We start from the raw sequence: 14,835 nt of genomic DNA on the forward strand, positions 1-14,835 counted from the left end.
CTAAACTTTACTGTGCTCTGCCGGGAGAATATAGTTTCAGAGCAGCAGCCAGAGCCGGAGGTGGCTGCAGCGGCCAGGTAAGTGGGGGACAGGGAGGTAAGCGGAGGACACACACACAATTACCGCAGCCGCAGGCAGTGCTGTGTATGCGCTGCTTTTACGGATGTAACAGCGCATGTGCAGCACTGATTACTGTTACAGTAAGGTAGGAGTAGATAAGGAAAAGTATAAATTTCCCAAAAAGCTGTCGTCGCAAAAATGACAGCTTTACGGAATAGATACTTAAGGCAATTAGGTGCAAAAAGTCGAAAACTTTTCGCATGCCAGACTTTTCACCATCATCGCTGGTTTTCCATATGGAAAAGTATTGCGTTCATCCCCGCTTTTTCGCCGTGTTCAATTAGAAATCAGCGAAAACGGCACCCGGAGAATTCGGACCTGGCGAAAAGTACTTTAAAAAATGGGGAAAACACTCTGTACCCCCCGAAAAGCTGCACTAACATAGGGGATCACTATAAGCGAGTCCTAGTACTCCTAATAAAGCTATTCTGGGTACTTTAGTTCTCTCAATTGCTAGCTATTAGCGTCTTTGCATAAGTGGTGAAGAATGGCATTAAGTAATATTTTTTCAACAAAATAACTAGTCCCAGCAAATTTGGGGTACATGAAAATGCGTGCTATCACATTTAAAAGTTACTAATGTGAAATTTTAAAAAACATTAAAGAAAAACACCTGCTGCAAGCACTGCAATCCCAAAAACACCTGGCGCATGCTTGGGGATCCCCCTGGAGTCTATTTTGCTAATTTTTAAGTTTGTCCCCCAACTTTGGCCTTTTTTCCCCCAAAATGAAGTCTTTTTTGGGGTGTTCTTAAGTATTTTTAAACTTTTTTTCACACAGTTTACCTTTGGGGGGCTGAGTGGCTTCTGGATGTCTGCACCCCAAAACCCCAATTCTGCACTTTTTTTCGACTGCTATTCTTAGATGAAACTTTTTCACCGGGTTCATTGCATTGAGTTTCCGCACCGGCTAAAAGTCTCCACAATTGAATACCATTTCTATAAAATATTATGTAAGTATACTATGTGCATACAGAGCACACACTACAGCATATGCCAGAGGGGATCGGTATGAAATACCATTTAGCCGCCGCTTCAAATCCCGACAGGAGAAGCCAGACAGGAGGAGATCCCGAAGCCGGCTTGGAAGTACCCTAACCCTCCCCTCTCTCCCCCCCCCCAACCCTAACCCTCCCTTAGGGGTGCATAACCCTAAAACTCCCGGGGTGGTGCCTAACCCTAAGTCCCCACCGGGGTGTCTAAAGCCAACCCCCCCTTCCCGCACCCTAACCCTAACCCTCCCCCTAGGGGTACCTAACCCTAACCTACCCCCACAAAACCTAACCCTAACTCTGCTACATTCCCTAAACCTAACCCACTCCCCCGTGATTAACGCTAAGGCCGCCCCTTACTTACCTCGTTCGGGCTGGCATCCGTCGACGTTCCGGCGTCGGCATTAAGTTAGGCATCTGTTTTTTCACGCCTATCTTAAGTCATACATGCCTACCCTCCCGGTTTTCGCGGGAGGCTCCCGATTTTTCGGGTAACCCCCCGCACCCCCGGAAGGGTAGGCATTTCTCCCGCATTCTGCCCACTTCCTAGTGAAGTGGGCAGAATGAGGAGAATTCTGGCGGCGATCGCGGGTCTCCGTGTAGGGGGCGGGGCTTAAGACGTGATTCAACATGAATCACGTTGTTTGGCCCCGCCCCCTATACAAATTTTAACCAATCGTGTCAATTTTACCGCGATGGGGCGGGGCTTAATGACGCGATTTGTCCGGCCCCGCCCCCGTCACCCCCCCTGCTGCTTCTCTTACCCGGGCTTCTCCCGGGAAGAGCAACTGAAAGGTAGGCAACTATGTCTTAAGTCCCCTGTCGGGTTTCTCCTGTCAGGATATAGACCGGCGGCATTTAGTCCGCCGGTCTATAAACTGCATCCCATGCCAGAGGTTCCCAAACTCTGCCATTACAGTCCAGGTTTTAAGGATATCTATGCTTGAACACAGGTGACTAAATTAGTACCTCAGTCAATTTGATTTAATCATGTGGACTCAAGCATTGGTATCCTTAAAATATGGACTGTAATGTCGGGAGTTTGGGAAACTCTGGTTTATACAGAAACACTGCACTGCAGCAGGTTTCACAGGGTTAATAGGTAAACTCTCATTACTAACATAGCGTGTTCCAGAATACATGCATTTATATACAATCTCTCTAAATTTTGCTGATAAATGAACCCTGCAGCATTTCCATCTGTTCCTAATTAGCTGTGTTTATTGTTATTACTTCTAGGGCTAGGTTTAATTAGCCATCCAAAATATTTCTCCAGAACAATATCAGGGTGTGGCTGTACTGCAAACCATGTTACAGGAACCTCCTTCCTTCCTGTTCTTATTGGATGTTACACAGTACACTGATTTCTGGACAGAGGGCCTGATTCAGAGATGGACGGAATTGCACAGCCGCACACAAGTGCTTGTGCAATTCCGTCCATTTAACTAAAATGCAAATGCAGAAGGTAATGTCACACACCTCCCTGCTGCATTTGCGTGATCCCAGCACTGCGATCCAGGTTGCAGCCTGGGGTCACCATCGGTAACCATCGAAACAATCGCGACTGATGATCGCGATTGTTGTCGATGCTCCATTGGCCAGGCTGTGGGAGCTAAAGCTTCCCACAGCCTGGCTGGGTCCTGGCAGCTTGCGAGGCCAGGAAGTCTGCATGCACCCACACAGACCCTGGCTTCATCCTTCCCGGAAAACGGAGGCTACACACCCCTACTTCCGGGAACGCTGCCAGGGAATGCCCCCGCTCCACCTCCCAAACAGCTGCACCCTCTCAATCAGGCTGCGACTTGGGCACATTGCTAGCGGGCTGCCCATGAGCAGTACACCTGCTGTGCATGCGCAGTCCTCCAAACATCGGAAATGTGCACTAACCACCGTGTTAGCAATGCATACATCTCTGAATCAGGCCCGGAATTCAGAGTTCTGCTGTCATGCGATTATATGACTATTAGCTGATCTCAGCATTTTGCAGTCAGTTTGACTCACTCTTGAGAAATCATTGCAATGATTGCATGAGTATTTAAAAATACTAAATTACCAAGATTTAGAAGCTTATTTACCAAGCTTCCAATACCCATACCCCATGTCTGATTTACAGTGGTGATAAAAAAATCCTAAATTACCTTAAAGAAAATCACGTGGGCAGCTGAGCACTAACCAGTCTCTGCAGATAAGCATATTTATGATTTGGCTTTCAGTTCCACTACTTTGGAAATAAATAAAATATATATCTTCTCTGCGCCCATCGCCGTCCTGTGCTGCACTGTCGCGCCCCTTCCTTCCCCTGCTCCCATCCCGAGATTATACCAATGACTCCAGCGGGTGGATTTCTGGATTTTTAGGAGCCAGCATCTGTTCAGGCAGCGCACAGGGCTGTACCCTTCAGGCTATGGCACACCCGGGCGACAGCCCTGCTAACCCTTGCCTTCAACTGCCACTGTGCATAGGCATGGGGAAGCCATGGCCTGCACATCATAACACTAGCGGGGGTTAATGCTTGCTGTAACTCTTTCATGTATGGGGTGAAGTAAGAAAAAGCCCTATAACGGGCAAATCCTCCTGTTTTCACCACCACGCTTTTCTTCCACTGATCAATCAGCTCCTATTCATGTGTTTGAGAAGCCAGGGAGCAGAAAATGTAGTTCAAACAAAGAGGGGTTAAATCTACAAAATGAGTATATGGAGCAGAGGCGAACATTCTGGGGTTATGTAGTAGGGTCTGAATTTTCAGAGGCAGCGTGATTCCCGCAATCTAAGCTGCAGATATAAAGAGGCAATAATTTAAATTAAATGAGGTCAGTAATTACTATACTGCTTCATATTGCTTCTTTTTTATTTCTACATGCGTAAATGTTTTAAAAATTGTCTGATTATATAAAATTATTTTCATCATATCATTATATCTATGGTGTTTTGAGTCCATTTCTACCATTATAAGGTTTGATAAGCGCCATCACTTTTTTGGTTTTGTTTAGTTGAGAGGCCTTTCGTAGATTGTATTTTTTTAGTGAGTTTACACAACTCACCTGGTGGCTGCTGCTATTAGTATTATTTCTTTTTGCAAATTTTTCAATTAATGCCTAAATACTAGTTCATTCTGGTAAATGATTGCCACTTTATATCTGCAGCCGGAATCGTGCTGCTTCTGAAAACTCAGACCCTATTACATAACCCTCTAGGATTGCTTTCTATTTGGTTTTAAGTATTATTCTTGAGCACGGAATGGGTATGTAATGCCAGCTGTTGGAATGCCTCCTGTCAGAATACTGACAGCGGCATCCTCATGGTTGGTATCCCGACAGGGGTCTTACCCTTCCCCCCCATGACCCTAACCCTCCCTTCTTGTAGCCTAACCCTAACCCTTCCCATGTCGCACCTTAACCCTAACCCGCCCCATTAGTGCCTAAACCTAACCCCCCCCATCGTGCCTAAACCTAACCTTCCTCCCTTAGGGCTCTATTTACTACAATCCGCATTTGTAATGCAGATTGTAGTGCTATATTACCGACTGAATTCGCATTGCGAAATCAGGCAATATCACAGGGATTTACTACAAATCTCTTGCAGGGACAGAGCTTGCGATAAAGCTCTGTCCCTGCGAATCCCCTCCACACACTTGTCACTGTATTTTTTGTGAAAATACTGTGATAAGTGCCGACGCATGCGCCGACCTTCGCTAAGCCCCACCCCCGGCACTAAGCCCCGCCCCCGCGATCGCGGACCCCCCGCGACCCCCCTCCCTTAAGTACACTTACCTGCAGTCATCGGTGCTCCGGTGATGTCCTCCGTGGCTCCGATCAGCTGACATCTCTTACTGCACTGGGACTCAGGGCCTGATTCAGACCCGCTCGTGAGCGCAATGCGCTCGCAAGCGGGTCGATGGTGGCCCAGTGCGCATGCGCATGACAGAGCCGGCTCCGTCGTGCGTATGCGCGAGACCCGGATAGCGACGGGCAAACCGTCGCTCCGGGTCTCGTACCAAAGGGGGCGTGCTGTCGATGTTGAGTGACAGCACGCCCCCTTTGGTAGGCGGGCCGGGGGCGTGGCTGCCCAGCCGGAGGCGTTCCCATGGGAACGCCTACTGTCTGGGGCCGGCCACACTGACATCACAAGTGATGTCAGTGGGAGTGCTTTCGGCTCTGGTAGAGCCAAAAGCACTCTAGGGCTTGTGGCAACGAGACCCTACCACAAGGGTCTCACCGCAAGCCCGATGGTCGCGATACCATCTTCCTGGCCGCTCGCTATAGCTGTGGGTGGTCACCCACAGCTATGTGAGCGGCCAGGTGGCCGCTCTGAAAAACAAGAGGGACGGCCCTGATTCAGAGCGAGCGCTCTGTCAGAGCGTCCGTCTCTGAATCAGGCCTTCAGTCAGGTGATGACTGGCACCAATGCAGGCTGGGAGACCAGCTGACCGGAGGGAGGACATCACGGGAGCCCCGATCACCGGTCCCTGGACTCAGGTAAGTTTTTTTTTTTCTTACTACTTCTTTTTATTTATTTTTTTGCAGTGTATCAGCTTATGGTCTGTTTAGACCACACAACTGATCACTGGGGCCGGCTCCGGGCTCTGCTCTCCCCGTTAGAGCAAAGTAGGAGTCCGGTAACTGGGGGGAGACCCTGGATAACGCGTTATTATCACAGGGCTTCCCCCGGTATTTTTTCACAGTTTATTTGTAGTAATTTTGACCAGATCATTACAATTATGGGAAATGCGTTCTGCTTACTGAAATTAAGTGAGTTTTTTACGAATTCTACTCCAATTGCCCTGTAATAACTATAGGTGATACTAAAATAATGTGAAAAGGGTGTGAAAACACCCTTTTTCACTTTATTTTAGTAAAAATAATGTTAATAAATAGAGCCCTTAGTGCCTAACCCTAACCCCCCCCATTTGTGCATAACCCTAATCCTCCCCCCTAGGGGTGTATAACCCTAACCTTCCCCCCAAAACCTAACCCCGCTACGCTCCCTAAACTTAACCCACCCCCCCGCGGCTAACGCTAAGGGTGCCCTGACTTTCCTCGTGTCCTTCGGCGTTCCAGCGTTGGGATTAAGATGGGCATCGCTATTTCGACACCTCTCTTAAGTCCCTTGTCGGGATCTCACTATAGTTATTGAGACCGACGGCATTGCGGCCGCCGGTCTCATAACTACATTCCCTTGAGCACAGGTGTCTTACTTGGTACTGCAGTTATTTTGATTTAACCATCTGTGCTCAAGCTTGGATATCACTAAGACCTGGACTCTTAGGGGTCTATTTACTAAGCAGTGTTAGGAGACAGAGAGATAAGTGATAAGGTGCCAGCCAATCAGCTCCCATCTGTAATTTATTAAACACAGCCTGTGAGATAACAGTTAGGAGCTGATTGGCTGGCACCTTATCACTTTCTTATCACTTTTCACTCTGTCTCCTAACACTGCTTAGTAAATAGACCCCTTAGTGTGCCTTGAGGACAGAGGTTGGGAGACACTGACCTAAATGGTCCACTTAGCACACTTCATGGTACGCTCTGAATCGGTATGATTTACTACATGGCCGGCGGATCAAATCCCGACAGCGGAAGCCCGGCAGTGAGGATCCTGACAGGTAAGTATATTTTCTATTTACTAACCTAACCTCCCCCCCTAACCCTAACCCTCCCTTAGGGGTGCCTAACCCTAACCTACCGCCCAAGTGCCTAACCCTAACCCTCCCTCTAAGTGCCTAAACCTAACCCCCCCTTCCCTGCAGCCTAACCCTAAGTCTCCCAGGGGGGGTGCCTAACCCTAACCTCCCCCCCGGGGGTGCCTAACCCCCCCCTTCCCCTAGCCTAACCCTAACCTCCCTGGGGGGGTGCCTAACCCTGAGTCCCCCCCGGAAGCCCCTAACCTAACCCTCCCCCTCTGCGACTGTCCGCGCCAAGCTTACCTTCGATCGGTAAGCCGGGTGTCGGGCTCCCGGCGTAGGTCTAATGACAGGCGTCAGGATTTCGACGCCTGTCATTAGACACTTTTCGGGATTGGACAGCCGGGAAGCCGGAGGTCGGGATTTCGTCCATCGGCTTCCCGACTGCTTCCCGTACGCTCCTACTCTCTTTTCTCAGCAGATGCATCAACAAACTACAGCTGCACCCATGTGTGCGGAGAGGTGGAATGATCTGTAGAGGTGCACTGTGCAAAAGTGCATATTCCACATCAGAGTACAACCTCCTACCACATTCGTGCCAACCAAATCATTAAAGAAAATGTTTATGTCTCCTAAAATACATCTCAGTTTCTCATTTATGGCTTAAATTGATTATGAAAGTAAAGGGACATCAGGACTGTCTTTTTGGCATGTGGAAATTTCATGCATTTAAAGCTTTTCTGCGTTTTTTTTTTTATATTGGCAAAGTGCACCGAGAGAAGTGCATCTCTATATCTACAACTAGAAGCTGTACAATGCATCTTATTAGTATGGAACAAGGACAAAGGTCTGCTAGCTCAGAGCTGGTAAAAAGTACATTTCTCCTGCAGGACATGATTTGTGGACCTTCTTACAGGAATACAGGTGGATTAATCAGTGGTTCTATCAACTTTACATATTTGCCTGATTTCCAGCAAGGAGTTTTTTTTACTATTTGCCCCATTGGTGAGGCCTTTGGAAACTGATCTAAGCATTGGAGTAAATGTTTATCTCAGTCTTACGTGTTATACAGGAATGTTGACTGGTTTCTCAGGTTCCAATTTCTGGACTGGCCAAAAATGCCCACAAGTCTTCCGTCACAGGTCCAGAGCTTGGCTGTATGATCTGACGAGCCGCTGATGATAAATTGATCCGTTCCAAACATGAAATGTTCCACGCCCACCACTGTGCTGTCGTGAGCCGACCAGGAGAAGAGTAGTGGTGGTCTTTTCTCCTCTTCCTGGAACGGGAAACAGTCAATCAAAGATATTAGACTGGGTTAGAGGTGTATTGGTAGGGGAAAGTAATTGTTCTATAACTTCTTAAGCTGCATATCCACTAGCCGATAAAATGAACAATTGAACGATAACGATATTGTTATCGTTCAATCGTTCATTATATCGGCTAGTGGATATGCCGTCAACGACCAGCGATGAGCGCTCCCTCTGGTTGTTGACAACGTTGTACATCGCCCAAACCTGCTGTCCAACCTGACAACATCATCAGGTTGTGCAGGTTCGGGGAAGAGGGAGGAGCCGGCACTGAACGATACCGTACATGATATCGTTCAATGTGTGTATGATCAATGTCGTTAAGGACATTGAGCACACCCACACCAGCACCACCATCAGCGTTACAGTGGGCAGTGCAACAAGACATAGCCAGTGCCAAACAATACCCCCGCCGGCACCACCATCAGCATCATGGTGCGCAGCACAACAAGACACAGCCAGTCCATCCTGGCCAGCATCCAGATTACCACAGCCTGTGGTACACAGCTACATGTGATCCCGACACAGGAGCCAGGACCGAGCGAGCACACATTACAGTGCCCCCGGTCTCACACCAGCACACCGCAGCGACGAGGACAGAAGGCACCAGCAACTAACTCCCTCAACCACCACACTCACCGGTAAGTGACCTAGTCTAAGCGGGACACCTCCTCTAGTACTGGACTAAACCGAATTGTGTTAGCTCCAAGCCCACCAGCTAATCACATGATTGACTTTATCACCATCAGCATATGCAGGGTTTGAACGTACTTGAACTCACCAGGATCATCACCTGGTTCTGAGTTTAGTTTTGGGCCCACAGTATCCTCGAGCACTATGTCTCACTTTGTGTACTGCTAATAAACATTTATTCACCCTGTACGATCTGTTCCAGTCTTCATTCACGTTATCACTACATAATACCTGCACACCACTTTATCAGCACCAGACAGAACTACACCATCCCATGGCTGCTGCCCTTCCCCAATCCCCCCTTCCCCTGCCCCTACTTTGCACCATCCCACCTGTGCAGCGCTGCTTATTCTCACCTTCATATGCTTATTTAGAGACCGGACAACTCTAAGGAAGGCTGCTCACAGACCACCTCTCCCCACCCTCCACCAACCCCTCTCCTCCACACACACCTCATCTCCAACCAACCTCCCCCCCAATCTTTCAGAGCGCAGTGTCCAATCAATTTTCTAAAGTCTCCTATCTCTTAGGCCTTAGTCTACACACTAGACGACTTGCAAACCATGCAATGTCATCAACAATATCCCTTGATCTCCCCTGCAACTCCCCGTCACTCTCGGACATACAATATTGGGTTTAAACAGTGCAATCTGACCAACGACCTGACCAACGACCTTAATCTCATTAACGAGATTTCCACATTTTACTGCATGTAGGTAAGATCTGAAGCTATATGAAAAATGACCCACGGGGACGGCGCATCAGCATTGTTAACGTTCGTGGACACTACACGATTTGTCGTTCCAATGCGTCGGATAAGGCCAAATCGTGCAAAAAATCATCTGGTCTGTAGGCGCCTTTAGACATTGGAATATTTTTTTTCCAGCTACAATACGAAGCCAAATATTTACTAATCCTGTGCGTGTAGTATTAAGTTATTTATTATTAGTTATTATTAGGCATGTTTAACTTTGTAGATAAATCTTGTATGCATCTAATCTCTGCTCCTATTTTGTTAACCACACACACAGTCTGTTCCAGGAACGCATACCAGTTGATATGGATGCTGAGGATACTGCCTTACATACTAAAATTGAGAAGCGCAGAAAATTCAAGTTCAAGTGTTATATTTGTCACAGAATAGGTCACAAAGCAGTTGAATGTATGCCGAACAAGAAGTGTAATGACAAAGATTAATCAGCATCGAGTGTCACAGTTGCAGAAAAGATAGTTGGTATATTGTTGCAGGTGCGACCAGGCATTTCAGTTACAATGAAGAGTGGTTCAACACATTATTCACATTTGATCCTATAACAATCAAATCAATTGGGAATTAAGTGCTTACAGCTACAACAGTTGGAACAAATACAGCCCTCTTAAGAATTGGGGCTAAAACAAGAGCCACAGAAATCCAAGATGTGTTTTATGTAGGCATCTCTGTACCGGTGTTCCTACCACTGCATGATAATAACACCCACTTTGGGTAATAAAATTGCATACTGTTGTGCCACATGATGATAGCACTTACATTAAAATATCTAAGTTGAGAGCCAATTCACCTGGAGGTACACCAAGATCCTCCAAATTGCACTACAGAAACCAGCTAACCCTCCAAATGCCAATCAATGCCTCTCAGAACAGTAATATAAAATGGCTGTTCTGATTAAACTAATGGTCTTTTACAGGTGCATGAAAGGGAGAATGATGGCGAATATCTAAACAAAGATGTGGAGTTCTTGCTAAAAAATAGACTTGGACATTTCTTACACTCCTGAACAAAACGGTGTAAGTGAGCGAGCAAATCACACATTAATGGAGAGAACTACATGTATTCTAAAGGACTCAGACCTAAACAAGCAATTTGGGTGGAAGCAGTGTCAACAGCAATCTACCTAAAAAAATAAATCACTTTCCCACAGTTGCCTTAAAGACAAAACACCAATTGAACCATGGTCAGTAAAAAAAACAAATGTAAAGCATCTCAGAACTTTTGGGAGTACTTCCTACATTCACATAGCAAAAGAGAGAATATGCAAACTGGATTCAAAGTCCATGAAGTGTATCATGCTTGACTATTGCCATGAAAGTAAAGGTTACAGACTCTGGAACCCAAGCACTAGAAAGCTTGTCAATTCAAGAGATGTCATATTTAAAGAAACAGCACAAATTACAGAATAGCTGAAATTTGAAACGCACAGCAAATATTTCTCACTGGATATGCCAGGAGCTGGATACATATTTGAACCAGAGGCTACCAGCCTGGATATCCAACCATAGAAAATAATTTCTGCAAGATCAAATATTGGAAAACCACCTAAAAGATACGATGAGGAGTTAGCAAATATTTTCAAGACATCAAGAAACCAAAGTCAAGAGTTGACTGGCATAAGTGGATGTCAAGACTGGGCAAAGAGTCTTTGCAAAAATCGAGTGTCGCAAGTGTGAAAGACATTGATAATTGTGAACGTGACATCAGTTTTCAGACCGTGAGGAAAGAAACTATTAATATATAGTCCATGCAGTCAGTGAGAGGAGTCTTGTTGATGTATCTAGCCAAGAAAAGTGGACTAGGACCATTTGAAATGTTGATGTTTTCTTGCTTGTCTAACCCAATTTTATTGCAAGAAGCTGAAAGTATATGTTTGTGTAACATGGAGAAGCTTGTAACGAGGGAGGGTGTTGAAGCTGGAGAGCATACTCCATATTAGTTCTTACAGGGAGTCTTCAATCCCTAACCAAGATGGCCGCCGACTTTGCTTCTGCACATGCGTTGTGCCATCTTGTCTCTGTGCCGGAGCACCACAGGGGTAGACAGATGTCTTCCACTTAGCTCAGGGAAACCCTGTGTATTACTGCTTGCTGATCCATGATGCTAGAGATGCTGGTACCGCTTGCATCCTGTATCACTACCCACGTACAGTCACCAGCTGGCGACCTGTATGTTCCTCTCCATGTAGAGTCTGTATATAACTGAGTTTGGCTGTACAATTCACATTGCTGCAGAATAAACCACCCCACTGTTAAGTACTGGGCTGTTTGTCGAACTGGGCATCCCCTGGTGTGTATCCCAGACGTCTTTCTTCCACTTAGCTCAGAGAGACCCTGTGTATTTCTGCTGATGCACAAGCTAGAGACGCTTGCATCCTGCACCACTACCCACATAGAGTCAACGGCTACGCTCCATGTAAACAGTCTGCAGGGCCATAACTAGGGGCATGCGAGAGGTGGCACGGCACAAAGTGCAGAGCCCTGTGGGCAGCACCGTCAATGCCCCATGGTCTCTGCATCTGGCTAGGAGGGTGCCTCTGCAGCCAGAATCGGTGTTGCGGTGCTGCCAGTAGCATCCCTGGATGTTCCGGACATGGATACCACAGCCTAAACAGCCACCTCCTGAGGATACACCGAGCAATGCTGTTCTTCCGGGTACTGGTGGACCCACTCCTCTCGGCATGACAACCCAGTTAAGAGATTGAGAGTGATGTATATGCATAACTGTGAGTACGGCTGCACAATTCACATTGATGCAGAATAAACCACCCAATTGGGCTATTGACTCAGGGTATCCACTACTGTGTACCTACACTCTTCCATACAACCGCCAGCTGTAAATACATATTCCAACACTTCACTTGCTCTTTCATGCGCCTAAGATACCTCTCCACGTTGCATTACATTTTAACTCTAAATGCAGATGCATATTCATTTACCACATATGCATTGAAAGACAAAGCAGATTTTTTCAAGCCTGCAATTGGACTTTCGTCTAAAGGCCCCCATACATCAGAGATTGATTGCAGCAATCGTGCAATTTGCAATCGATTGTGTATAAAAATCTTTCCCTTTTTCAATCGATTGCAGAATTGCCACAATCGATTGAAAAAGGGAAAGATTTTTATACACAATCGATTGCAAATTGCACGATTGCTGCAATCAATCTCTGATGTATGGGGGCCTTAACTGTAAATCATGTCCAGAACGGTCAGGCGGCATTAGGGAAGGTTCTGTGCTCTGGTAAATGAGAGTGTGTGTCTGGTGTAGGAATCCATGTGTGAAACATGACAGGACTCCAGAGTACTGCAGAAATGTGTCTTTACTAATTGAGCTTGTAACCAACATGGCTGTCAGGGCATTTCCAGGCAAAAGGACTAGTCGATGTAATGCAACTTCTGCCAACCACATAAATCCCTCTTTATTCAACATAGTTATAAACAACAGGTGTATGAGTGCAGAACAGTGTGACATATGGTAAAAGTAGAGACAGTAAGAAGCGTACAATAAACAAAATATACTTGCAAAACAGGGGTATGGCACTAGGTGACAAATTCCTGGAAAATTGGGATTAGGCCTGTAAATTGTACCAGACCTGGTGATAAAGAATTGGGCAAGTGTGGTATTCTCCTTCGGGGATAGGTTACAATTGGGCTTGGACATGGGATACCTTTATTCCATTTCTGAGCTGTGCTAGGAACATTACAGAAGCTCATTAGAGCCTCATTTATCATTCACAACAAGTGATAAAAATTGTTGCGTATGATAATAGTGCTCTGGCCAATCAGTTCCTACATGTCATCTGTGTGAAAATGACAGTTGGGAACTGGCTTGAGCATCATTTATCATACACAACTAGTTTTATCTCTCCGTGTGAATGATAAAACTTTTTGATAAATGAGGCCTTTAGATGGTTCCTTGTACCGGTTTTCATAATTGTCCTCATTGGGCCTGATTCAGCGTGGATTGCTATTGTGATCGCAGCTGTGATTACGCACGCAATCTCACTGCGATGATATGCTAATCTCTGTGATCTCTTTACCATCACAACACAACGCCCACCTTACCTTACACACATCCGTAATACTTTGCAAGTACATCGGTAACATGGAGTATAATCGGAGCCTCACGCACACTTGCACAAGGTCAGACCTTACTCAGAAATTGCTAACCTTCCGGTACGCAGTGAGAGCTCAGGCTGCGTATGCCATCGCAGTGGCTAATTCAAACACGCCCCTGTAACGGCGGTCAAATGCACTTGCACGCTTGTGTTTCGCCTACTACCCCCCCCCCCTGTCAACACCCCCAAATGGTACAATTGCTCTGTGAAGGGTCTGCGTAGTTACTGATCGCAGTCCCGATGGCAGTGGAGTCTTCGCACACTGCGATTCATACGCATGCACAGTACACAACATTCGGCCGTCTGCGTGCGTATTCGCACTTGTGATCCCTGCTGAATCAGGCCCATTGACCTTGGTACTTTTGAAGGTGGTTTGTCCATGTGTTTGTCCCCATTATATGCAGAAGGAGCTGCTGCTTTTGACACCCACAGTAAATGATTTACCTTGTCTGTAGCCTGGAATCCGTACTGTGAAATGTCCCAAACTTGGATAAAACCGGCAGTGTCACCTGATACTAGGACACTATTACTTTCATCACTTGTTAACCCGAACACCGACTCATCTGTTTTACTTGGGGCGTAGAAATACCCTGCATTTAAATGTAGAATTATTATTATTGGGGATCACAGATGGATTGTATTGAAGTCAGTGTCATCTGGATGCAATTAGTGTAACTGGATGTGCAAATATATGATATAATGTCTAGTATAATAAAAGGCTAGTTAAAATTCCCTGTTTATGCCAAGGTGAAAATCTGTATATATACATGGCAAGCCTGTGCAAGGATATATACCAGCAGTGTTAAACTTTGATTGTTTGGTTACCGGAATGCAATTCTCAGCACACTCAGGACAAGATAGGACATTACAGAAGTATTGATCCTGAGACCTCGGTGTATAAAAGTCAATGTTCCATAAAATCTATGATCTGAGCTCTTTACAAGCATCTTGCATAAAATCTGCCTGTAGCTTTTTTTCAGATCCTTTTTACGAGCAGAGACATGTTGTATTAAAGCAATTCTAAATTGTACAATTTTCCTTGCTCAGGTTTTTCTGTGGCAGGAGAAAATATATACTCAAAAAATGTATTTGTTTGTGTGCTGGCTATGAAACAATATAATTTGGGGATAACACAATAATTTCTGCCTAAATCACATCCACATACATTTGTAAAATGAGGGGATTAGCAGAAGATTGGAAGGGGACATTTTGG

The 14,835-nt window shown here is 46.0% G+C and overlaps 1 protein-coding gene across 1 annotated transcript in view; it reads right to left on the minus strand.

The window, feature by feature from the left end:
- The window catches only part of LOC148511885 (cilia- and flagella-associated protein 337-like), a 150,148-nt gene that overhangs the window by 43,948 nt on the left and 91,365 nt on the right, over positions 1-14,835 (minus strand). The window contains 2 exon segments of the mRNA XM_088482663.1: positions 7,793-8,010; positions 14,067-14,212. Of these exon segments, the coding sequence (XP_088338789.1) occupies positions 7,793-8,010; positions 14,067-14,212 (364 nt within the window).

The sequence above is a fragment of the Taudactylus pleione genome, unplaced genomic scaffold (assembly GCF_031769625.1).
Source record: "Taudactylus pleione unplaced genomic scaffold, aTauple2 ptg000290l, whole genome shotgun sequence".
Classification (NCBI taxonomy): domain Eukaryota; kingdom Metazoa; phylum Chordata; class Amphibia; order Anura; family Myobatrachidae; genus Taudactylus; species Taudactylus pleione.